This window comes from Chionomys nivalis, chromosome 11 (assembly GCF_950005125.1).
Source record: "Chionomys nivalis chromosome 11, mChiNiv1.1, whole genome shotgun sequence".
NCBI lineage: Eukaryota > Metazoa > Chordata > Mammalia > Rodentia > Cricetidae > Chionomys > Chionomys nivalis.
In genome coordinates, this window is record NC_080096.1 from 36,407,125 (window position 1) to 36,432,631 (window position 25,507).

The following is a 25,507-nucleotide window of genomic DNA, read 5'->3' on the forward strand; positions in this document are numbered from 1 at the left end:
AGATCTGGGTGTCACCCACACTATTGCAACAGTGCTACACGGGGCTGTCTTCATCCTTCCTGGCCTGGGTGCCTTTGATTCACTCTGCATACTGCAGCCTCAGTAGTTTTCTGAAACACCTATTTTTATTCATGGGTTCACTCATCATTCAACGGCATATTCTCTGCAGTATCAGGTTCTGTGATAAGTCCTGGGGGCACAGAAAAATGAACAGAGCAGGCATGGCCTTGAACAGCATGTCAGGGGATGCTGGCCTTTATGTGGTAGGTAATAAGGAGTCTTTCAAGGGTTCTGAAGCAAGGGAGGGAGGCCTAGTTGAGTTTAACTTTTAGAATGAGATGCTATCGTTCCTTAACTGAGGAACTGAATGGCTGGGAATACTGCTCCCTGATTTCTCTCCTGTTTCATTAGCTCTTTGGCTCTCCCTTGATGCCTCTACTTCTCAGGACTGAGAGGGAGCATATGCTGGAATATTCCTGACAAGTTGTGTTTTATTCCATTGTTTTTTAACTTAAAGAAAAAAAACAGCTGCGATATTTAATTCAAATAAAAATCTATTTAAAAGAATGTCTGATGGATGCTTCAATTTTAATCCTTTGGCTTGATGTGCAAACCCACACATGAGCTTCCTCAGACTGCCCCTCACTTGCCCTTGTACAGAAACCCATGATAAATCTTACTGCTACATTACTAAAGGTGTTTATCAGCTGTAGGAGTTCTTTGGTGGAGTTTTTGGGGTCGCTTATGTACACTATCATATCCTTGGACTTTCCACAGGGCAGGGAACCCTGACTGCTTTTGGGACTGGAGAGGGAGGAGAAGAGGAGTGGGGGGAGGGGGAGAAGAGCGGGAGGAGGGGGAGGGAAATGGGAGGTGAGGAGGAAGTGGGAAAATTTTTTTTTCAATAAAAAAAATAAATAAAAAAAAATCTTACTGCTAGCTCCAACAGCCAGGTCTTCCAGCCGCATTCTATTGTCCTGCTCTCCTGGAAGGTCTGCTCTTCTTTTCCTGTAATCTCTCTCCTCTCTCAATTCACAGCCACCCCACGAAGTACTACCTATTCTTAAAGCTCTATTCTACCTGTAAATTCCTCAAACTTTACTTGATACTAGCCACCTCCAGGCCCACTTGGAGCAGGTTCCTCTGCCCCAGGTTTCTAAAGCACTGTGGTTTGTTTCTTATAACATTTCTTAGAACCTTGGTCTAAGGCCAGTGCCTTAGACCTTTCTGGCCTGGGGTTCCCCCTGCTACTCACCCCAGAGGTTACACAGGGATCTTGCTTATGCCAACACTGAGAAATGTGTATTGTGTTTTTAGAGGAAATGATGCCTTTTTAAAATGTAGCTTCGCTAAATAAAGATGCTACTCAGAATGCACCTTACAGGTAGATAGTAAATGTTAGCGGGACTTCAGGGAATGGTTATTGGAAGTTCACCTACAGACCAGCTTACATCTGGTCTTAAGGTCATAATTAGGTATAGACATCAGAGGAAGGCTTTTTGTGAGAGTGGCTATGACTCTGTGGCTAATTGTGTGATACGGTCATTTTCATGTTCTGGTGTGTGCTATGATAAAGTAAAACTCCCCTGATGAGGGGGTGAGCTCTTGCTCAAACGGGGATGTCATTTCCAGTGTTGCTTACTATGAAAGGGGACAAAGCTCACAGACTTAAAACCCAAATGGAAGAAATGACCTAAATTGGTTCCTTTGGTCTTCACCCCACTGAAGATAACAGAATGCCTACGTGATGCCCCTGAACAAGTTAGATCAGTTGGTGGGGACAAGTTGGGGGCTAGTGAGACAAGGGACCTGGAGGCAAGGAGAGTCTTTGGTGGTCAGAGGCAATGAATCTCAGTGGTGGTTATGTAAGATGGAGTAGGCACAGAGTCTAAGGTTGGAGTGAGTCACCCTATGTATTCCGGAAAAGGTGCTGGGTGACATCATCTCTGCTTCTGTCCCCAGGGGGTTGGGATGATCACAGCAGTTTGCAAGTGAACTCAGGAGAGGGTCTCTGTCACCAGATCAGCTTCTCAGTCAGAGGACACAGTAATGGTGCTTGCTAGAGGGGTAACTTTGGGAGAGAAGGGTTTGCATACCAGCGTTCCTCTTCTTCAGAGAAAGCTAACCCCAAGGAACAGGGGACCTAGGCTTAGTCTGTCACTTGCTCAACATTTACGCCGAGCACCTGCTCACTCACAGTCAGAGCTCTGCTAAGCACCAGGGACTCTGAAAAATTAGCCAGACTCTGCCCTCAGGGAACAATCGATCACAGCTGGTAAACAAGAGTCACCCTGTGCAGAGGGAGCTATCAGGGAAGCGGAACAATAAACACTTTGTCTCAGCTCAGTGCAGTCCTCTGGGTTAAACATACCTTTTTCAAGAGCATAATTTAATATCAAATGTCCTCATTGGAGTGAAGGGTTTAGAGAGCCTGGGGCAAGGAAGGCAGCCTTTGAAACAAATGCCACCACTAACGCGAGGCCAGTAGGCTCTCATTGTCCACTGAGAAGGACATGGAATCATTCCTTCCAGTGACTTAAGGTGCAGATTGCACATTTCATTCCTACTTAACGTAAAACAGATCACATCTAATGTCCTGTGTCACCTGTTACTTTTCATGTCTGTTAATTTCCCTGGAATTCTCAGGAAGGGTAACATATCTACAGTGCACGGCCCAAGCCAAACCATGAGCATCTTGCAAACTCCTTCCTCTCCCATTGACCACAGTCAGCAATCCTAATGTTTTCCACTTTAATAGCTCTTATCTATCCCTCCTATCTTCCCTCCTTCTAATAGCGGCAGGCTAACAGGTCATTCTTCCAACCCCTAGGCTGGACACCTCAAAAAACATCCTCAAAGTTTGTGTTTTCTTCTAAAACACAAACTTTGTCCTGCTTAAACTCACCTGCTTAAACCCCATGAAAATCAAGCCCACATTGGTCCCTACATCATGTTACAGCTGTCCTTTTGTCCTTCTGTCTATCCCCAGTTCAGTCTACTGAGTCTGCCTCCCAATCCAGGTAGATGCAGGCACTGGCATTTTCCACCTAGGAAGATCTCATTTCCCTGGTTGTCTTTCCTACATCAGCCCAGGGTTGACTCCCAGGCTAGGCTCTCACCCCCTCTGTCTCACTCCATAAAAAGTACTCAGAATGACAGTCTGTGCAGCTGTCTCCGGGGGCTGCACTGGGGCATCTGCCCCAGCAGGGATGTCAGACAAAGGACAGTCATCCACACAGCAGTGGAGTGGGAATGGTACTTGGATCTCAGGTGGTTCTGCTGGTTCTCTGCACAGACTCACGGGGAACAGACTCGGGGCAGCTTGGATCCAAGTCTGGCTGGGTAGAGTACATATATATACCTATGGGTCCCATCTCTCAGGAGGTTGGGATGGGAGGATTTTAACTTTGAGACCAACCTGAACTACATAGCAAGACTGTGCCAGAAAAGGAAGGAAGGAAGGAAGGAAGGAAGGAAGGAAGGAAGGAAGGAAGGAAGGAAGGAAGGAAGGAAGGAAGGAAGGAAGGAAGAGGGGGCAGAAGGAGAGGGAAGGGTATGAGAGAGGAGAGGAGAAAAGAAGAAAACAGGAGCTTTCTGACAGTTCATATAGTTCAGCAGCTTGGAACCAAGCAACTTTACGTATGTATACGGAGTAGAAATACATTTCATGGTATCAGGGCATATAACTCTGAGTTCTGCAATGTTGGCAACTGGAAGCAAAGATGCCTGTCGATCTTGTTCAAACTGAGAATCTGAATCTGCCACATGTCAGGACTGCACAAGGTGCCACGCCACTACTGTACTAGGTACCTTTGTTAGGCTTTTAACAAGACAGAAGGCATAATTTGTCATTCAGATCAGGATTTTTGTTTTGTTTTGTTTTTTTCAAAACAGGGTATCTCTGTAGCTTTGGAATCTGTCCTGGAACTAGCTCTTATAGGCCAGGCTGGCCTCCAACTCACAGAGATCTGCCTGCCTCTGCCTCCTGAGTGCTGGGATTAAGGCCTGCACCACTACCACCTGGCTTCTAAATCAGGATGTTTTAAGGAGTACCCTCTAGAACAACAGGTACAAGCTGAAACTGCCCCAGCAAGGCCAAGGCTTAGTACCATTCTGCTTCTCCTCCACTTGGCTAGTGCTTTGCTGTTGGTGTTAAAGAACTCCTACAAGTTTGAAATACGTTCTTCCAGCAGTTACTTGTTTAATGTCTATTTCCCTACCACACTGCAAATTTTCGAGTTTTCTCTCTATCTGAACTACAATGCCAAGAACATCGAAATGTGGTGTATAAATATTTGTGGAAAGACGGAAGAAAAGAACAGAGTCAAAGAGCAGATGTCCTCACAGCCTGAATGGATACCCTGCTCGGCACTTTCTGAGCCCCTGAGCACAGAATACCTAGGCTGTTTCCACATTTCAGACTCAAGGAGGCTTTGAGAGAATAAATGTGTGCTATCAAAAGCTGTGGGGATAAAGGAAACGAGGAGGAAAGTGTGAAGTTGGGGATCCTAGTTGGAGTCAGTTTGACTCTTTATAAAGCCTTGGTTTGGGGCAGAAAGCTGTGGACTTCTGGGAAGAAATTAGCATATACTGTTGTCTTAGCTGCCAAGCATGCTTACTGACAGCTGAACAGCCAAGGATACATCAATATGTGTCATCAGAACTGCCCTAATATCTCCATAGTTCAGTTTTGCCTGAGTTACATTTTGAAACGCAAATGAATATCTAGTCACTTGTGAGTAAGTTGATAGCTTCTGATTGATGATGGCTCTGACAAGCTCTCTTCCTCTTCGGCCATTGAGTTGCTTTCCTTGGGTCTCTGTAGTGGTTTAAATGGGAATGTCCCCCACAAATTCACATATTTAAATGCTTAGGGAGTAACACTATTTGAAAGGATTAGGAGGTGTAGCCTTGTTAGAGGAAGTTTGTTACTGGGGTAGACTTTGAGGTTACAGAAGCACAAGCCAGCCCCAGAGACTCTTTCTTCCTGTTGCCTAAAGATACAAATATGTAAGTCTCAGCTACTTCTGTAGCACCAAGTCTGCCTGTGTGTCACCATGCATCATGCCTTGATGAAAATGGACCACATCTCTGAAACTGTAAACGAACACTAATTAAATGCCTTTTAAAGAAGAATTTCCTTGGTCATAGTGCCTCTTCACCGCAATAGAGCATTGACTAAGCTAGCCCCTCTCCCATCCACTTCCTCCCCCACCAGCTCTATTCTTTGGATTCATCTTTCTTTAGCAATCTCACTTCATTGCATATGCTGACCGAGAATCTTGTCTTTCATGCCTAATTATGCCATCCTTCCTATGAATGACAATTTTGCATCTATCAACAATATTGCACTTGGCACAATAGAGTGTGTCATGTTCAACCCAATCCAGTCCAACAAGCAGTTGTCAAGTGTCTTTTATTAGCCAGATCAGGAAAATTAACAGTCCAGCTATTCTACCTGAGAAGGAGGCAGCAGCAAGAGAAGGTGTGACACCCTACTAGGAAGACAAGGGAGGCCGGGGGCAGGGGGAGAAGTCTGCAGACTACAGGTGCTGCCTGAGAAAATACGATACAGCCCTACTCTCTGAAAAGTGCAGCGACAGGACAGCCTGGAGTAAAACATGGGTTGTATGCACACAGTTGACTTTCAACTGTGCCAAGGATTGATGAACTGGAGAAGGAAGTCACATACTAAAGCTGTGGTGATGAAAGCCCTGACACAAAGTGGTCCATTAAAGAACCCAGGAAAGAAGAATTCACACCCATAGTCAAGAAAATGGTGGCTTCTGAGCCAGTGAGATGGCTCAGTGGATAAAGGCACTTGTTCCCAAGCCTGATGACCTGAATTAGATTAGCTAACACCCAAATAGTGGAAGGAGAGAATGGGCTACCACATGTCCTCTGATCACCATATGAATGCTGTGGAAAATGTACATACACACACACACATGCACATGTATGCGCACAGTTGCACGCGCGCGCGCGCACACACACACACACACACACTGCAAACCAATTTTTAAATAAAATGACAGTTTCAAAATCAAGGTCACTGGTCTTTGCTCTAATGCGTGCATCTGTCTTTCAGCACAGTTTTCTGTTGCTCTCTAATTAGTTCCATTGTTATTGGCACCTTCAGCAGAGTAAGCAGAACAGGTCACACCGGTGCACCTCTGAAACACCCCAACTGTGGAAATCTGCCTTAGTGACCACCATCTGTCACTTGATATGCACTTAAGAGGCCATCAAAATTACTACCGTCCCAGCTGGGAAGGACTTGTGTGTAATTTTACTAGAATGTCATTCACACAGTTGAGTTCCCTCTATGCAGCATTTTTGACAGTGCGCTTTCACTTCACCTTGAATGCTTCCAGTAAGGGGAACTCCTAGGCCACACACTCCATCCCGAGGCAGCTGGAACTTGCTGCAAAGTTCTACTTCCTGTGGCCCCACCACTGCCCACCCACGCCGTCCTTTCTAAGCACGAAGGTCTGCTATCCCCTCTTGCTGGCGGCCTTTCATCTGTCTCCTTCTCTACACCACAAATCCCCGTCGTCTCCGCTGCACCAACTTGCTCCTCCGAGCAAACATAGTGCAGATCTGTCTGTATGGTTTCCTCCTTTCTTCCAGAGTGTTAGGCCCTCTTCTCCACAGCCAGAGCTCCAAATGCAACCACATGGGCCCCAAGACTGTGCTATCTTTACACACTCTTGTTTCTTGGGTCACCCCATTGCCCAGAGATGTACATGTCCTCCAAACTAAGCCAGCTACAGTCTTTCTGGAGCTGGAAAATGAGAGCGAGTCAAGGTAGAAGAAGTGCGAGTCACCAGATGGGACACATGGCATCCATGTTCCTTACATGTGGAGTAGGCCGACCTACACTCTTCAAGTATATTATACACTGCTGCTATCCCATGAGATTCTCCATCTTTTCTTATACTAAATCAAGTTGTTTCTTTGGCTTATCATCAAGGAGCCCTGACAAATGTACTGCAATGTATTTCCTTCTATTATACCTACCACAACTGAGCCAATATTTATAAGAGGCGTGGAAAAGAAAGGGCTGGGAGAAGACACTGGGTCGATAAAATTCAGACACATGTGTGGTTAATATCTTCCTGATTTTGCTCATGTAACCCCAATTTAAATCTGCCTGAGGTCATCCCCATGCAACTTTCCATTCTCAGGTCCAGCCATCGGCTAGTAGTTGCCCAGCGCACTCTGCTACTCACTGGGTCGTTGTACATCTTGATGATGAGTTGCTTCACTCCATGCAGGGTGGGATGAGCCCATGGAGAGGGATCCAGCCAGTGACGATTCAGATCAAATCCCATCAGGGAGCATCTAGGCAAAGTCCAAACTGAGAGTCAGTATGGATGGGATGGGCAGAGCTTCCCAAATACCCAATGCAATTAGAAGGGAGAAAGTCACTTATTGTTATTTAGATGGAGTTCTAAGCAGGATTTATTAATCCTAGTGCTATCGATATTTTAAGATCACTATTATTATGATACCAAACTGAGAGAAGAAGACACTGAATTACAGAGAGGTTCAAAACTACTCCTGTGACTCCATCCCACTTTGATACTATGGACACAGTCAGAACACAGAGTGCAGGTGAGAGACACGCTCAGGCCAGAACCACTGCTAACCCTGAGTATCCCTGTTATTCCTTTGTGTTGCATACCTATTGCTAACCTATTGTCTCCAAAACATACACACATTTTTTCATCACTTCTACTGATGCCACTTGAGCTTGGTGGTATTCTCATTTCCATCCTTGTCTCCTTTCACTCCAATCTTTCACACAATGGCCAAGGTGATCTTAATACATAAAAGTCATATTCTCCTCTGCTGCCATGGCTCTCTGTTGCCTTGAATATAAAAGCCCCGATACTTAAAACTGGCTATGAGGCCCCATGCCATCTACTTCATTAGCCTTTTTGGTTTCCACTGCTTCCACCATTCCTCTCACTTGTTTTGTAGCAGCTACTGTCCCTTTCATGTTCTTCCAACATAGCAGGCATTTCCTTCCTAAAGGACAGTGCCAAGCTCTTCTTTTGCCCAGATACTCCTTTTCTAGGTACCCGAGTGACTCACTCGCCTGCTTATGTCAATCCTTGTTCCAGTGTCCCCTGGAAAACGGTGCCTATCCAGACACCTTCTCTATACCTCCGTTAGTCATGCCACTGGGGCAAGTGGAATTATGACTTTTGTTCTCTACCTCACCCTTCTCTTGTTCCTCCATATTTGTTCAAAGTTCTGTTTGGACTTGAGTAGGGACACTTTCTCCAGGTACCCCCATGTCTTTTATACAGCACACACCTTCTCCAAGATAAGCCGGGTTACAGAAAAACTTCCAAAATCATTGTGCTTGCTCACACTTCAAATAAGCTTTGTGTTACTGTCCAGTCCATTGTATTGGCCCCAGAATGAGACTCCCCATAGAACTGAATGTCTTGTTTTCTTGTTCAAGAGGTGCCTGTGGCCCAATACTTAGAGAATAAAACATTTATCTTTGTGGATTCTTATCCATGTTCAGGGGGATGTTAGTCATATCTCTGCCACTAATCTCTGCCCTGGCATGTTCATTCTTTTCTTTCCTAGTCTTCTGCCCCTTTAGTTTAACATAGCAGCTCCAACCTATGCCCCCTTTTTATTTCACATAATCCATACAATTTTACCCTCCCTCTGGTTATAAAATTTACATTCCCACCTATCATTCTACTTGGAAAAATAAAGGACTCCATTGGAAACCTTCCTCTCCTTTAAGATAATTGAGAAGGAGATGGAAAGGGAGACAAACAATAATGGTGTCTTTCTATCCTTTAAGATAAGCCCAGAGGGAATATAACTTTGCCGTGTTCGCACTGGGAGAGACACATGGAGAAACACCTCAAAAAGAAGAAGCCACGTGAGTTGGACTTTGTTGAAGGAGTGAATTGTTTTATCAATGTTGAGGACAGAAGGAAATGCATAAGCCAAAAAAAAAGACAGTAAAAACCATCTGGTATCTGAGGGAATCGAGGGCCGTTTGCTTTGACGGGATCATAGCGCATGTGGTAAAGGGGCATTGATGGGGAACTTGTAGAGGGAGGTGGGGTGAAATGGAAAGGCATTGGACACCTGGTAAGCACTTTGATTATATTTTGTCTCCCATTGCTGTATTTAGATCAACCAAGTGTTTATGTTGACCTCTCTGATCATGAAGCAAGAAAGAGACAACCCTAAAGCTATTGACATCATCCTCATCACCAAGGGACAATGTGATATCAACTCATGTCCTGAGAGCCCAGTACTTTACCAAGTATTACCGTTTTATCTGAATTAATCCTAACAGCAGTCCTATGAGGGACTATTCCCTATTAACTAACCATAAAGTCACTCTTAAGAACAAATAGTCTTTAATGTGGAAAGTAGAAAATCAAAATCGCCCTTCTCTCTGGAGGTATCAACAGGTCTGACCCAGGAGAGTTGTGTGTGGGTAGTCACAGCTGCTCTATCATAATGGGATTAGCCATACTGTACTAGAGGACATCCGTCTACAACAGTTTTCTGTTGTCTCCCCAGACTTTTCCCTCCCCAGGGCCATGAGGCAAGGAGATGTGTATTCTTAGTAGTTCACCCAGCCTTAGGTGTGCTGTTACAGCAACAGAAAATAGACAAAGACATTACCCTTCAGAGCATTCTGTTAATTCTTTGATTTTCAAGCTCAACTTCAGCTTCCATGTGGTGCTATAAACCCTTCACTATACATACTTTTTCTGCTTAAGCAGTTGGATAAAGTCCTTACTACTTTGCCTGAATGTATCCCCAACCATCTGACCCCTTGGGGTAATTTAGTGAAAACTCTAAGAAGATCTTATATTATCTACTTCCTGGTGTCCAGTCACCAAGCAGATACACCCGAGTCCTGTGTATACCAAGCCCGTACTAAACACCTAACAGTTTGGAAAGGAACATGACCTTAGTAACAGTACTTAACTGTAACCCACTACTGTTTAGTACTGTTGAGTTATGTGCCTGTTCTCTGTTGCCAACAGTGTCACACCCAGGTGGTCAGCTTGCTCTAGGAACCTCTGTGACCTGGAACCCATGACCCCTAGTTTATCTCCCGGTGATTTCTCACATCAGCCCTTACCCTGGCCCAGGATCTGCATGGAACAATGAGCCTCTATAGTGGAAACTGGGAGCTCTAGGACTCATAACTGGGTTTACGTTTTGGCTGTCTTATCAGTTATGACCTTTGTCAAATTTATTCTTCAAATATCTCTTTGAGCAACTCTTTTACCACATGTATAATGAGGATAACAGCCTTGACCTTCTGGATTGTGTCTATGAACTACTGTGTGTAAATTCCCAAGTAGAACCCTCAGAACAGAGTGAACTTGAAGAAATGATGGCTGGGGTTGACAGTGGCCATGGTGATAATTGTAGCATCATTGAAATGAGCTAAAATTAAATGTCACCTCCTTCAAGGGGTATGGGAGAGATTTACACTTCTTATAAATGCAGGGGTAGCTGCTTTTCTTTTGCCCCTACAGCCACATTCCAAGCAGAATGACATCACACGATACAGTGTTGACTCTATTCTATTAGATCACAAATTGCTTGTGTTTTTGCAGCTGACAAGGAGCCTGCATTGTGGTAAACACTGAGGAAATAATATATTATAATAATTAATAATATTAATAATTATTATTATTGAATAGATATTTCTAATCTTGCATTATATACCTCTTGTAAATACAGTCAATGTATGTGGGCTCTGTTTCCCAAGAAATAGTACTAAGAGTCACAGAAGGCAGCTACTCCACTAAGGCCACACACCAATACTCTACAGGGCCTAGAGTGAAATCCCAGTCCTGAGCCCCGTGGTTCTCTCTTTCAGTTGTGCTGCTTCCAGAATGTCTCTCTGATTCTAAAAAGTTAAATTCAAAACTGAATAAAGGGGCTGGAGAGATAGCTTCAGGGACTCTACCACCCTCTTCTGATGTCAGTGAAAACCTACACACGCGGTATACATGTGTACAGACACATACACATAAATTAAAACAAGAAACAAATCATTAGAAAGACCTGGAAGAGAAACATTAGAGCTGGAAGATCTTGACAGTTACACTCCCTGACAGATGCTGTTAAAGTATAGGCAACTTCAAGATCCTAGTGTTCCTCAAGGATCCTAGTGTACTTCAGAAGGCAGAGCATATGATCCCTAGCCGCCCCAGTAGCCCTCTTCAGGGAGTTGGACCTGCATGGGTGCTGCTTGAACTGACTTTTGGAGAATTCTTTGAGTGACAATCAGTCTCCTAGTAGTTGCATGTTTCCAGAGTAAAACATTTTGGTAAAGATGCACGAGACCCGGCTAGGCAACAGGGTGCCAGACCCACCTCTACTGTCTCTCTTACCTTTGTCAAGTCACTTCCTCCCTCCGAGCTCTGTGTTCTTTGTAAACTAAGCATGTTATACTTCACTCATGGATGTCTCTTCTATCACATGATTCTAAAGTGTCAATAACTGAGACATTGAAGAAAGTAATTATTTCCAGGAAAGTTTATTCAAATTAGATGATTTCTATTGTTGGAATCAGGTTGGTATTATTTGGTTCTTTTATTTTCATTTACTTGTTTAAATGTAAATTTCTTTTTAGAATTTATATTTATTTGTGTGTGTGTGTGTGTGTGAAGTACGTGTATTAGAGCATGAATGTGGAGCTGGTTTTCTCTCTCCACTTTTACATGTGTTCTGGGGGTTGAACTTAAGTTTTTAGGTGTCAGTGCACCTTTATGCTCTGAGACATCTTACTGGTTGACACAATTTTTTAAGTTGCAGATGATTAGCACTGTCTTAACACTAGTTGTATGAATTTTTCAAGATTGAAGACTTTCGTAGGACTCAAAAATGTGAGTCAGAGCACAGGATAGTATTGCAGGTAGAAAGTGTGACCGTGCAAAGCTAGGAAGTACATCATTTCTAACTGACACCTGGTATGTTCTGCTGTATCCGAGCTGGCTATAAGAACTGGGATGGTGGTGCAGACTCTTTTCTGGTCCAGGAAATCAGTGCCCGAAGTTAGGGCAAGGGAGAAGATGACTTCTCAACTCCTCATTCTTCCAAGTGCCAATTTAGAGTTATGGGATGAAAATCTGGGTCTCTCTGGTATTCTGTTCTGCTTTGTTTTTAACATTAACTTCCTTCATGGGTTCAAAATTAAGAGCTATGTTCTGATATAGAAGCTATTTCTGGTACCGCTGGAACAAAATAGAAATGAAAAGATATGGAGGTCAGTGACTACACGCTACATCATTTCTTCCTGCTGAGTTAGAAGCACTGCTGAGTAGCTCTTTGTTTTTTCTTCCAAATTGTGAGCTGTATAAGAACATGGCAATGTCTAAGTCCTTGGATGACTTCACTCCCCAATCCAACATAACCTACTATATTTAAATGTTAAGAAGTTTCAATATATGTATTGAATGAATGAAAAGATTCATAAGTGCACGAACCAATGCTCTGAATGTCTATAAACAGGTCTAGGAAATGACTTACATGTAGTTATGAGCAATATAACAGTGCTTCAGTCAGTGATGAACCATGTGATAAATCTATAGATTCTATCACCAGGTATTTCACAGTTGCCTTTGTTTGTATGAGTACACTTGAGAAAACTTGCACCCTGGAAAATAACCTAGCAACACATTTATCAGTCCAGATCCTTCTTATGAAGTGATAAATTGACCATAGTTTGAAAATACACCTATCTGTTAAATAGTGAACATACCCCCAGTTATCAAGGAAGGAGGGACTGATCCTTGTTTATAAACAAGGAAATAAAATTCAAGAAGGGTTTGATCTTGAGAAGGTCACTTGATGACTACAATATGAGGTTGGATTCAAAGTATGTCTTATTGCTGCAACCATGACCCACAGCCAGGCTTCGAGGTCCCACTGTCTATGTGATCTCTGAAAGGGACACTATGCTTCTCATCTCTCTTCCTGTCCTGCTCACTTCCTTCATTGCCCAATGGCAGAAACAGCCTAATCTTATGGAGGCATTTTAAAAATGAGGTTCCCTTCTCTCAAATGACTTTATAATATGTCAAGTTGACATAGTCAGAACGACCCTGATCACAATATCTCCTGATATGGTGATCTAGGATTGCTATGCAAGCAGCAAATAAACAGTTCCATCTTGGGAAGGGCACTGTGCCTTCTTGCGGAATATTACTTTAGCTATTTATAGATGTGTTGTATTTGCTTATGTAGCAGAATATTTGTTCAAGTATGTAAAGATGGGTTACATTTACTTATGCTGTATTTGTTTAGTGTTGTAAAGACATGTTGCTTTGCCTGCCTATGACACCTGATTGATCTAATAAAAAGCTGATAAATAAAAATCTAATAAAAGAAACTACGCAAGGGGGATCTGGTGGGCAGAGAGACTAAATAGGAGGAGAAATCTAAGGAGGAATCTAGGTGAGAGGAAGGGGGGAGGAGAACAAGGGAGAAAGGGGGAGATGCCACGGCCAGGCAGGCAGGCAGCCTCCAGCCAAGCAGAGAGACACAAGAAGCAGGAAAGTAGGATATTTGGATGGAAAGAAAGGTAAAAGGCCCAGAGGCAAAGCGTAGATGAAGAGAAACAGGTTAAAATAAGTTATAAGAGCTAGTGAAACAAGCATTCATAACTAATAGTAAGATTCTATGTCATTATTTGGGAGCTAATTGATGATCCAAGAGAAAGCCGGATACAGTACCTCCTCCTTGTTGTAATGATGGCAGCCAGAGTGAGAGCAATGATTTGAATTCCCCTCCGAATGATTGCCATTTCATTTCTCCAAGACAGTGAAAGAGTCAGTGTAGCAGCTCCAGATCAGTATCAGAATACTGGCTGCATACTCTTGGAAGCCTTGACGTTGACAAGCAGAGATGTATGGGGCGTGCATGCAATTGTCCCCTCAACACAGCACTTTTTCAGCATTACCAATGAGCTGGATTGGATTAAGTATATTTGCACCAAAAGCGAAAATAAATATTGCTTTATTTAATGTCACAAAAGGTTGGGATTCAATTGCCCTTGGCCTAAGGCACCTCCTCGCTCTATTGATTGGCCAGTGTCAGAATACCAGACAATCTGTCATCAACAGCCCCTGCAAAGTGCTTAGTAAGTGGGCTGTGCTCTGCTGTGCTACAGATAAATGCAGCGTCCTTTATGCCAAATAAGAATAGTCATAACCTATTCACTCACCATCACGCCAGGGTATGACAGCGTTTTCCTCCCATCTCTTCATAGATCACCATATCAGGAGACATTGTGATCAGAGTGGTTGTGTTGGGTATGTCAACTTGACACATTATAAAGACATTTGAGAGATGGGAACCTCATTTTTAAAATGCCTCCAGAAGATCAGGCTGTAGGCAAGCCTGTGGGGCATTTTCTTAATTAGTGATTAATGGGGGAGGGCCCAGACCATGTGGGTGGTACCAGCCCTCGGCTGATGGTCCAGGGTTCTATAAGAAAGCAGGCTAAGCAAGCAATGGGAAGCAAGCCAGTAAGCACCCCTCCTCTAAGACCTCTGAAGCCACTTCTACCTCAAGTTCCTGCCCTGTTTGAGTTTCTGTCCTGATTTCTTTTGATGATTAACAGTGCTATTGAAATGCAAGTTTGACAAACCATTTCCTCTTCAACTTGCTTTTTTTGGTCACGGGTTTTCAATGCAGCCCTAGATACCTGAACTAAGACAATGGTGAAGACAGAGGAAGATGGATAAAAACACGGCCTTCAAAATGAGAACGATGAAGGTTTGAGTGCTAGGCCTTTCACTAAGAAGGTTCATAACTGCACAAATTCATGTGTTTGCTAAAAACACCCTCCAAAGTGGGAAGAAGAGATACTGGATGTACTTCTCTCCCATGAGCCCTCTGTGCTAGCAGGGTCTCCACACAACTGATGCTCAGATAAACTCATAAATAGATGCTTAGATGGCTAAGGGGTTTGTCCGTGCTGACAGGTGACAGGGGTTGGACTTACACCAAGCCCAGCAACTCCAAGTCTAAGTTCTCAGGCTTCATTTGACTCTTCTGTAGTAGTCTTGGGACTCAGGAAAGATCCTAAAAGACTGTCCCTTGGGTTAGAGGATGATGCTCACTTAACAATCCTATTTTAAATGTATTTTTAAAAATTCTTTGTGGTTTTCATACACCGTATTTTGCTCATTTTCACCCTACTTCTCTTCCTAGCTTCTCCCTAGTCCACCCCTGCCTCCCCCTTCAACATTATGTCCTCTTTATTTTTTGTTCCCCAACCATCTTGTTTTTAAATAGGGAAACTGAGTTTTAAATAAGATACTAACAATGTGAAAGTGTCTGTGTATGGATTAGTGAAAGGTGTTCCCTTCAAGGCTGGCAAGGTATAAACTGAAGTCACTTCTAGGTGGGTAACACACAGAAATAATGACACTCTAGTAAGAGCCTGAGCTGGAAATAGAGTTCCAGTCTCGTGCACAGAAACCTTTGTGCAGAGTACAAGATATATAGTCCTCACTGTCCACTGGTTCCTAGCAAAACCAGAACTCTAGCTTTTTGCCTGAATTGAAGCAAGGCTTTCATTCCTTAGCAGTGATCTTTTTATCAAAGTGCTTTGGGAGAATGGGCGGCTCAGATCTGGAAAAGGAATCCTCTCCTACCCCAGGCTTCAGGGGCTCTTCCTAGCGACAAGGAAAAGCTTTGCTGGAGGCCATTGCAGAATGCTATCCTCCAAGCGTAACAGCATTACTGTCTTCATCAGAGTGGTTGTGACTGCTTGCAAGAGATGCGCAATACTGGACCTGTTGGTGTTCCCTCATAGAAAGAGGTCATGAGAGCCTCACCTGAGATTTCAGCCACTCCTTCCTGAACAGCTCTGGCAGTTATACGTAGTTCTTCTCCTACTGCATGTGACCTCCTGGTCTCAGGAGGTGTTAGACTACAGAGTGTGGAAGTTTACCCAAATAGAGGAGTCTATCTACATGACGATGGGGACGTCATTATCCATGATTAGGTGAAACTTCTTGGTGGTTTTGCTGTTTGTATGGCCAAGTCCAACCTTGATGTAATTGTTACGTCGATCGGTCCTTGGTGCCTAATTGGTGGAATGGACTTTTTACATCTCAGGAAAAGCTCGTCCAAGAACATGACTCCTCTCTCCCATGCACAGCTTGGCTTCAGGGGGTCTCCTCTCCCTCTGTCCAATCTCCTGCTTGGAAGTTGAACATATTAGGCTCTAGAAGCTTCCCAGCATTGCAACTTAACACTCCCCAGATCTAGGCACCACCTAGAAGAACTCCAAATTCTATCAAATCCTATCCAGACACTTAGAGAAAGGGAGGTGGGATCAAGAGTGAAGAAGGGATTTGCCAAGGTCATGGCTGTGGAATAGTAAGGTTGAAAGTTCATTTCAGAATCAAAGGGGATACTTTTTCTCTCCATAACAACACTGATAAAAGGTTTACTGTTTTTTGAAAAGCCCAAGGGTACAATTTTTTAAGGGAGCTCACTGGCCTTGAAGCTAGGAATTGACTATTGTAACTTCTTAGGTGAGAGGGGGCAGAAGAAAGACAGGGAGGGAGAAGTCCTTCATATCCTTCCCATGTGGGAACTGGCAAGTCTCTCACTTGTTCTAAGGACCCCAAATTCAAATATGGACATAGGAGCCACGTTGCCTAGAAAAATATGTGCTTATCTGTCTAGTAATTTTGTGACTAGAGTTTCTCTGGGCAGAAAAGTGAGGATTTTTCCACTCTCAGAGGGTTGCTGTGAAGACCAAATGAGATTGTCTGTGCGAGATTCAGAGGGCACTGCCTAGTTTGAGGTATGTGTTACACACCTGTTAGCAGTGTTCATGGCCCAACGTTTAGGGTCCTCCACAACCTGGTTCCAGAAGCAGAGATCAGCATTGTGGGCCCCTAGGAAGCACCCTGAGTTTGGTTCCTTGATCTCTAATCAACACCAGGGGCCATGAGCAAGAGACTTAACTTCTCTCTGTGTGTCAGCTTCCTTCTCTGCCATGTGACAAGGGCATGAAGGTCTACCTTCTTGGTTTAAGGTAGTTCTTGGGTGGTATACCCCCACACACACCCTTGCTACTCCTTCCTGTGGGTGGGGATAGAATTTTCTGACTGACCAACTCAAGGAACTGGTCCTTTTGGGCCTAAACTACTCAGGAATGTGTTGAGATTTGTTTTGTTATTTATGCCTCACATTTATTTTGTTTTGTGTGGGTCTAGGCACATAATCCGGACATAATAGACAAGTATTCTGCCACGGAGCTCTACCCTTTGGCCTCAGTATGCTGGTTTGTGGAAGTCTGGGGATATGAATACGGAGCTCTGCAGGAAAATTCCATTCTGGTCTGCTCTTGTTTACACAGTGAACAAGCTTCTCTGGAAGCTGCTCACTTTATCCTCTTCTTGTGGCCAATGGGATGTTGAATTCAGGGGAAAATCAAACAGAAGTCAATATGGGCCACAGATGCAGAGCATGCCTTAATCAACAATAGAGCTAATATTTTTACCTCTGCCTTTCTGATCACTTACACATCAAGCGGTAGGATGAGACTGAGAGCAGGAGTATATCAACTGCCATCCTTTGACCTTCAGTGATGGATACACTCGTGACGCTGACAGCAGTGTCTGACAGCTTGCTTTGTATTGTATCGACATGGATCACTATTATTCCTTCTGAATACGTCATCATTTTCTTCCCCTGGCCAACTTTGACTCATCATTCAAGACTCATCTCATACAGGACAGCCTGCAGGACATCTTCCTTGACTGCCCCCATTCCTACATTCCCAAAGGAGATAGAAAGCCTTTCTCTGTGACCTCTGAGCTCAGAATAAGGCCAAGCCTACATCATATTCCTGCTGCATGGTATCAGGTACGTACTTGGTGAAGGAAAGAAGGAAGGAAGACAGGAGGGGAAGAAGGGGTAGAATAAGAGAGAGGGGTGAGAAAGAGGGAGGGGGAATAAGAGAAGACAAGGGTGAGAAAGAGGGAGGGAAGGAAGTAAGAAAGGAAGGGAGGGTAGATTCAAAGGAGGGAGGAAGGCAGAGGGAAAACAGAAGCAGAGGAAAGACACAAGTAGTGGGAAGGCTTCTTCAGCAGAAGCAGAGCGCCAGCAAAGGCCAGTTGTCAGTGAGAATGGGCAACTGTGCACTCTTGGGGAAAGCACAGAAGGAAAAGAAGATGAAGGAGAGATAAGGTTGCTGGTGGGTGAAAAGCATGAGAAGATGCTCAGTGATACTGGAAAGACCTCAAGTCCAGGCTAAACAGCTCAGGGGCCTTCTGAGTTTACATGGAGAACCAGTGCTAGGTGAGCAGCGGTTGAGGAACTAAGACCAGAAGTGATGGCGTCCTAACTTTAGTCCATTGTTTTGCTCCTCTAGAATCCCAAGCCACCAATTCTTGGTATCTACTGCCCCACAGACTGGTTTTCACTCTAGAATCAATTATTGAAACCAACTTGCTATCAACCCAACTTTGAAATGTGACTCGGCTGCTTGCAGGACAGAGATGGAAGCTGCCTCCACAGGCATCTAGCCATCTGGCCTTTTCTGAGCAACCTGGCTGGGAGGCTCATTTGAATAATTGGTTTTGGCGGTGTGCACTTGTGGGTTAGACACCCGATTACACCAAGGGCCCAAGTGTCCTTTCAGCCTCCATAAAAACATCGCTCAGGTTATATAAAGTAGGAGAGTCTCTAGGAGGTAAGGGTCTGTCTGGCCTTGGCCGTTGCTCAGGCTGCCTCTGAAGCATGTGGTTCTTATGACCTTCAAGGAGTTATTTCCATCCTCTATGGCCTGATTTCCTTGCCTAAGGAAGGAGCATAACTCTTGCCCTGCCTCTGTCACAGGCTTCTCAAAGGGCTCTACAAAAAGATGGCGGCGGAGGGGGGGGGTTGCAACTCAGCCAAATAAATGCATGAGGATGGATTTAGGTAAAGATTGAGGTGAAGGAGAGTCCAATGTCAAGGGCATATGGGCTGTGTCACAAATGTGGTCCCCAGAATGAGGTGTGAGATGAACCCTTCCCAGCCTTATCCCGCTATTTAGATCACTATGCTAGAGGGAGTTTGCTGTGCCCGTTTCTTTATCTGTCAAGAGAGAATAATGGTGCAATTGTGCTAATGGTTAAGTGAAACAATAAATGCAAAATCCTTGGAATAGTGCCAGGCGCAGAAGAAGCAATACATGTTAACTATCATCATCATCATCATCATCATCATCATCATTCAGTCCTAGACACCATGCCTCAAAGACAGGCAATGACAAACCTCTGGAGTATGTTTGGAGGACAGTAGGAAGGACAGGGTATGAGGCTACGTATGACAAGTTGCAAGGCTCTGAGTGCTTCAACCTGCAGAGCGGGAGCTAGCATCGATGGGAAAGGGGGAAGAGCAAAGACACACAATCTTCCAACAATTCAATGACTGCTGGGCAGATACTAATCTGGACCAGAGGGAGCCTTCAGAAGGCAGAGACAGTAAGAGCTTCAACAATGTCTTAACTAGGGTTTGCTGTGAAGAGACACCATGACCACAGCACCTCTTACAAAGGAATAACATTTAATTGGGGTGGCTTACATTTTCAGAGGTTCAGTCCATTATTGTCATGGTACAACATGGTGGTACTCAAGCAGGCATGGTGCTAGAGAAGGGGCTAAGAGTCCTACGCCTTGACTTGCAGGTGACAGGAAGTGGTCTGTCTCTGGGCATGGTTTATGCATAGATGAGACCTCAAAGCCCACCTCCACAGTGACACGTTTTCTCCAACAAGACCACACCTCCAAATAGTGAACTGCCTTTGGAGGCCATTTTTTTTTTAAACCACCACAAACAGAAAGTCCTTTCTAACAGGCAGAGGGAGCATGGGTGCAGCTGATGCCTTGGCATGTATGGGGGGGTGGGGTGCCACTGTGCCTGAGTTTCCACAGCCAGGAATTCAAGTGGAGGAGGGGAGTCACTGTGCCTGAGCTTCCACAGCCAGGTGTTCAGGTGGGAGAGGGGGGTCATTGTGCATGAGTTTCCACAGTCAGGGGTTAATGCAGGCAGCCCTCAAAGATGCTGCTGAGGGGTTCCTGCCCTGAGCAAGGCACTGCACCAGATATTTGTCTGTGATGCTGTAAGAGAGGAAAGGTAGGAGAGGAAGAGGAGGAGGGGCTGGCAGATCTCTCAGTGGAGCTGCATGGAGCATTGTTTTCCATTTCTAGCTCAATGGAAAAAGTCGTTTTGATATTGACACAAAACAAATAAAACATGAACATTATTTTATGTTCCATTCCACTTTGGTCAGCTTAAAATTTCCTTAATTCCTCCTCTGATTCTTAGGTGAAAAGAGGACCATTATAAAGTGTGTGTGTGTGTGTGTGTGTGTGTGTGTGCATTTGACATACTGTTCCTGGAATTTCAATCTCACTATTATATTTAATGATGTCTTTCCTGTTCTCCTTAGGACCCCTTTATGACTGTTGAATTCTTAAGATTCCCCCCTTCTTAATTTTTCTTTAGCCTATGTGTATATGAACATACATGAGTTCATTTGCATCACATGTGTGCAGAAGTCTGTAGAGGTCATAAAGAACTTAAGCGTTGGTTTCCCTGGAACTAGAGTTACAAGTAAGCAACTGTGTGGGTGCTAGGAACCAAATGAAGGTCCTCTTCAAGAGCAGTAAGCATTCTTAACTCCCGAGCCACCTCTCTAGCTCCAGGTCCCTCATCCTTTCAAACCCCTCCTTTGTCACCCCCAGTCAGAAGGAGGTTCTTTCAGCTTCAAGAGACAGTCCAGCATGAGGTCAAAAATGAAGGACTGTTCTCCTTGGAACACTGATATACAAAAGTGATCTTTTGTGCCAGGGAACCTGAGACTGATTCTGTACTACCCCTGGGCCTCCTTGCCCTTCTCTGTTTAAAACGGGGCTGCCACACCACCTTCCTCAGTTTAGATTAGAACTGAAGGGTGCACAGTAAGTAGACGCTTTTCCTCTTCTCACACAAACACCGGGGTTCTTGTTGGTGACTGCTGAGTCTGGTTAGTGCCTTTGGCTTTCTCAAGCACCCGCACAAGGCATTAACACCCAGCAAGTCCTTAACAAACCTAGCTGAAATTAGATTTACTGCAATGAAGCATCTTTGCTACAATAGGATTACCAGCGCCGAAAGACATAGTGACCCCAGACCCCTGCTGCTCCTGTAGCTAGCTTCTGCTTCTACCTCAGAGTCTGCCTTGCTGGGCCATAAAGCAGAATCAGTTCTGCACCACCCAGAGAGGTCTGTTCCGCCTGACCTCCACACTCCTAAGAAGCACTGAGGTCTTCAGAAGATGAGCAATTTCACAGCATCCTGCTATCTTTTGGGTAACTGCGTATTTTATGATGACTAATAGGCAATTACTATGGTAATATTGCAATTCAGCATGTGTGAGGTTTGGGAAATGAGAAATTATGGGTAACTACTTTGGACTCATTTCTATGGTAACAAAAAGTAATTGTCATTAAATACCAGTTATACTGAGGCTGTACCTGGTAATTATAGATTTTTATGCCCAGAAACATAAATAAAACCAATAAATTTATTCCAAGGTCTATGACTGTTTACTTGTACGTGGCTCTATGGAATACACAATGACAAACACCTAATTAAGAAATGCAAACCCAACACAGAATTTCATATTGTCATATGGAGATGGAAGGTCTGTTTTTCATAGGCAAGCCATTACCAATGCTTGGAAAATACAGTGGGGTGCAGGGGCGGGTAGGGCTGCCTTCTCTGCAGAGGAAACAACAAGAATGGTGGTGGCGGCAACGAGACCGTGCCAGTACCTCAGCCTGCATGCAAAGCCTTGTGTTCTGCAACTCATTGAGAATTGCTCACTGATTCTCAACAGATCTGCCTATCACCCCCACCTTGATGGCCTGACAGCTAGGCTTGCAGCTTCTTGGCTCTGTGATGCTGGAAGTTGCAATACCTATCCATCAAGATATGAGTTGCCAGATACCCTTGGAACGGTTTGCAAACAACCACATTGCAAAATCTGTAGTCAGGCTATTTTTTTTCTTTTCTTTTTTTAAAAGTACAATATAACATAAATTTTACCAGATTAACCGTTGTAAGTGTGTGGCTCAATGGCATTAAACATTGGTAACGTGTTGCCATGGGCACCATCCCTGAAACCTAGGCCTGTTCGCCCACTACACAGTGATTCTCTTCTGCCCTTCCCAAAGCTCCAGAACCATCATACTGCTTCCTGTTTGTGATTTCAGTGACTACTTGAAGCTCCCCATGTAAATAGAATCCAACAGTTTTTGTCTCCTTGGAGCTGGTTTATCTCACTTGGCAGCACTATCCTCCAGGTTCATTCATGGTGTAGCCATGCCTCTCCTACACAGCTTCCCCCTGAGGCATCTACTGGATGATGAGAGTTGTCTTTTCCTACATTTAGTTCCTCCATAAAGTCTGGAGGAAAATGGAGGCTTGGAGTGAAAGTTGTGTTTTCTCAAGACAACAAGCCACGCAGGCTAGGGGAGGAAACTGGTAAAAGTTAGAGCCCAGAAACCCGGGATGTAAGCCTGGAGCCTTGCCCATGGCTCTTCACCTTCTTAGAATGTTTCCCATTTTCTCTAACGGATATAATACAAGCTGTCTTTCCTTTCTTAAACCATTGTACTAAACAAACGCAGTATTTAGGTGCTTTTAAAAGCACTGGGTTCTACAGGATGGCAAAATGGTGCCCAAGAATCCAGAGTGTCACCTTCTAACAGCCACTCATCCTGTGAAACCGGAAGCATATTCATGTCTTGACAGCATGCGATTAACCAGTTGGGGATGGAAGCTGACGGCATCTGGCCATAGTTACTCTCTTCTAGGGATTTTAGCTTTGTGTCAGCGCCATCACTACACACCACTGTCTATTTGTTCATTCAGAAAATAGAGATAACAGGCCCATTCTGTGTCAGCCACGATGACAGGCCTAACGGGAACAAGGCAGACAAAGTCACATATATACATGATTACAAATCAGGCCAGGACCAGGCAAGGTGCTATGAAAGGGTGCAGTGGGGAGCCCACTGCCTCTTGCAGGTGCTGGGAAGGTCTTCCAATGGATTAGCTGGAGACCTGACGTCTGCAGGGGGAAGGGAAATGACTGGAGTGTTGTGAGCATGTCAGAGTGCATTCTTGCCCTATGTCATTGTTATACATAATAAGGGTTATGTACAGTCAATTCATATGATATAACAATTTAGAAGCTGCCATGAAATATACTGTGGTTGCCACATATTGTAATATAAACTTTAATATAGGCCATATATACTCTTAGCACAGCCACAGTGTGGTACCATACACAGTAATCTAGCTAGTAGACTCTGCTGCTCTTTAACATGATGAATATTCCCAGAATAGTACAACAACCATCTGCTGCTATTACATTCTAGGGGAAAGTGTATGTGGGAATATTTCTCTCCCTCTACCTCCCTCTCTCTTTCTCATGCATCCCAAGCTGCCCTCAAACTCACTGTGTAGCCAAGGACGACCTTGAATTTCTGACCTTTCAGACTCCACCTCCTGAGTGCTAGGGTTATAGGCATGTGCCACCATGTCTGGTTCTATGGGGCGCTGGATATTGAACCCTGGGATCTGTGTGTGCTAAGCAATGAGTCTACCAATTAAACCACACCCCCAGGTTATATTAACCTTCTCTACCAATTAGAATTAAAGTATAGGTATTGTGTTATTAAATATATGAGCTGAGATAAGAGAACTGGGAAATTGACTGTTTTTATTTTTTTTATATTGGATCACGTGCTTCCTTAATATGGAGAAAACAGGGAGTGGAGTAAGGAGAGGGGAAAGGAATAGATTTTTATTTAGAACTTACAATGTTCCCTGTACTGTGCTTTAAGTGTGTTATCTCCCAAAGTTCTCCTAACTCTTTCATTTCCCACTGACAAACGACAGACAAACAGATGGATGGATACATACATGCATGCATACATACATACATAGCTTATTCAGGCTGTGTCAGTTACCCAAGGTCCTGTGGCACATAGACCATGGATCAGAAGTTGATGTCACACCTGACTAAACAAAGCCCATGTTATCACTCACTTCATAACTCTGAAGACCCTCCATCCCTCCACACTGCAGGGAAGTGGCTTGTGATCTGCCTTCCTATCCCCTGAGGTGCCTCAGTGCAGGCCTGTCTTGCCATAGACTCAGAGGCACCAGGCCCAGCCCTGGCTGCAGCAGGACAGACAGCAGGGAGGACAGTACTTTATTCACGCCTGCCCCACCATTGGCTATAGCCCTGGTGTAGATTCTTTAGCTTCTCCCAGGCATTGCACCTCTACAGGGAGCTGCTGAGAGAAGAAAAGTTGAAAGGGCATGAGAGGGAAACAGGGACACTAATGCCTGTTTCTGACCTGTGTCTTGTGATCCCACCAGCATCCTGTGAAGTCTGGCTTTGTTGCCCCAGAGTCCTAAGGGCCAGCCTCCCTCTTTCCTTCCCTCAAACCATCCCTTGGCCGCTAAACTAGTTTGAGTGGATTTTTATATTTGAAAGCAGAAGAAACCCTAACAGAGCCCTCCCTTCAGAGTTGTGAGGATTAAATGAAACACGTGTGGGGCCTTGCCAGACCATTGAGCTGGCAAGCAGACTTTCCTGGGATGGCATTTCCCCAAATGTTTCATAAACCTAACCCAGGTGCTGGGCTGTGTGGACCAGGGCACTTAACCTTTTAGAAACATAGTTCTCTTCCGAGACTGCTTGTGTTCATGACCATATGCAATGTTCTGAAAAGTAACTTCACTTAGTTCAGAATTTCCCAAACTTATTTAAACTCCAAATTATATTTTATGCCATACACCTTAGAGAACCATGGCAAACCCAAGAAATATGACTGCAGAGAGTGCGTAGGAGGAACTGACGTGGAAGGAATTGTCGTGGGGACTTCAGGGCACCTTGAACGGATGCATTCTGAGTCTCTATTACTGTCTTTCTTATATCTTCCCTATACTCTAAAGCTGTAGAAATGAATGCTCATGATTGATAGGATCCTTTTGGCTGTTCTGATCTGTTTTAAAATCAGGATTAATGCTGTGATTAGAGACTTTCTGCAGCTCTTGTAATGAGAAAGGATCATATTTTCTTACTTAGGAGAATGTTGGGAGTTGAAACTTCACCTTGAAACCATTTCTGAGTGAGTGTTGGAGCTACATGCCCCCAGTCACAAAATCTGGCCCCTGAAGATGTATGGAAAGCATCTAAACCCCCTTTCCTACTCCCTGGCCATCAGAAGCAGAAAGAAAGGAGCCGTGCTGACCAAGGTCATGGACCGGTTTCTAGCTAACCCTTCCCTGGACAGCAGCTGATGCATAAACAAGCATGTGGGGTGGCAGAATTGACCTCTCTCTGACCACTGCGGCTCTCGTAATTAAACAGGAATGTTAACATAAATCAAATGGTCTTTCTGCCGCTATTATC

The 25,507-nt window shown here is 44.3% G+C and overlaps 1 protein-coding gene across 1 annotated transcript in view; it reads right to left on the bottom strand.

Annotated features, from left to right (window-relative positions):
- Agbl4 (AGBL carboxypeptidase 4) overlaps window positions 1-25,507 on the bottom strand; it is a 1,086,156-nt gene that overhangs the window by 88,366 nt on the left and 972,283 nt on the right. The window contains exon 9 of the mRNA XM_057784997.1: window positions 7,233-7,344. Within this exon, the coding sequence (XP_057640980.1) occupies window positions 7,233-7,344 (112 nt within the window). The remainder of the gene's footprint in view (window positions 1-7,232; window positions 7,345-25,507) is intronic.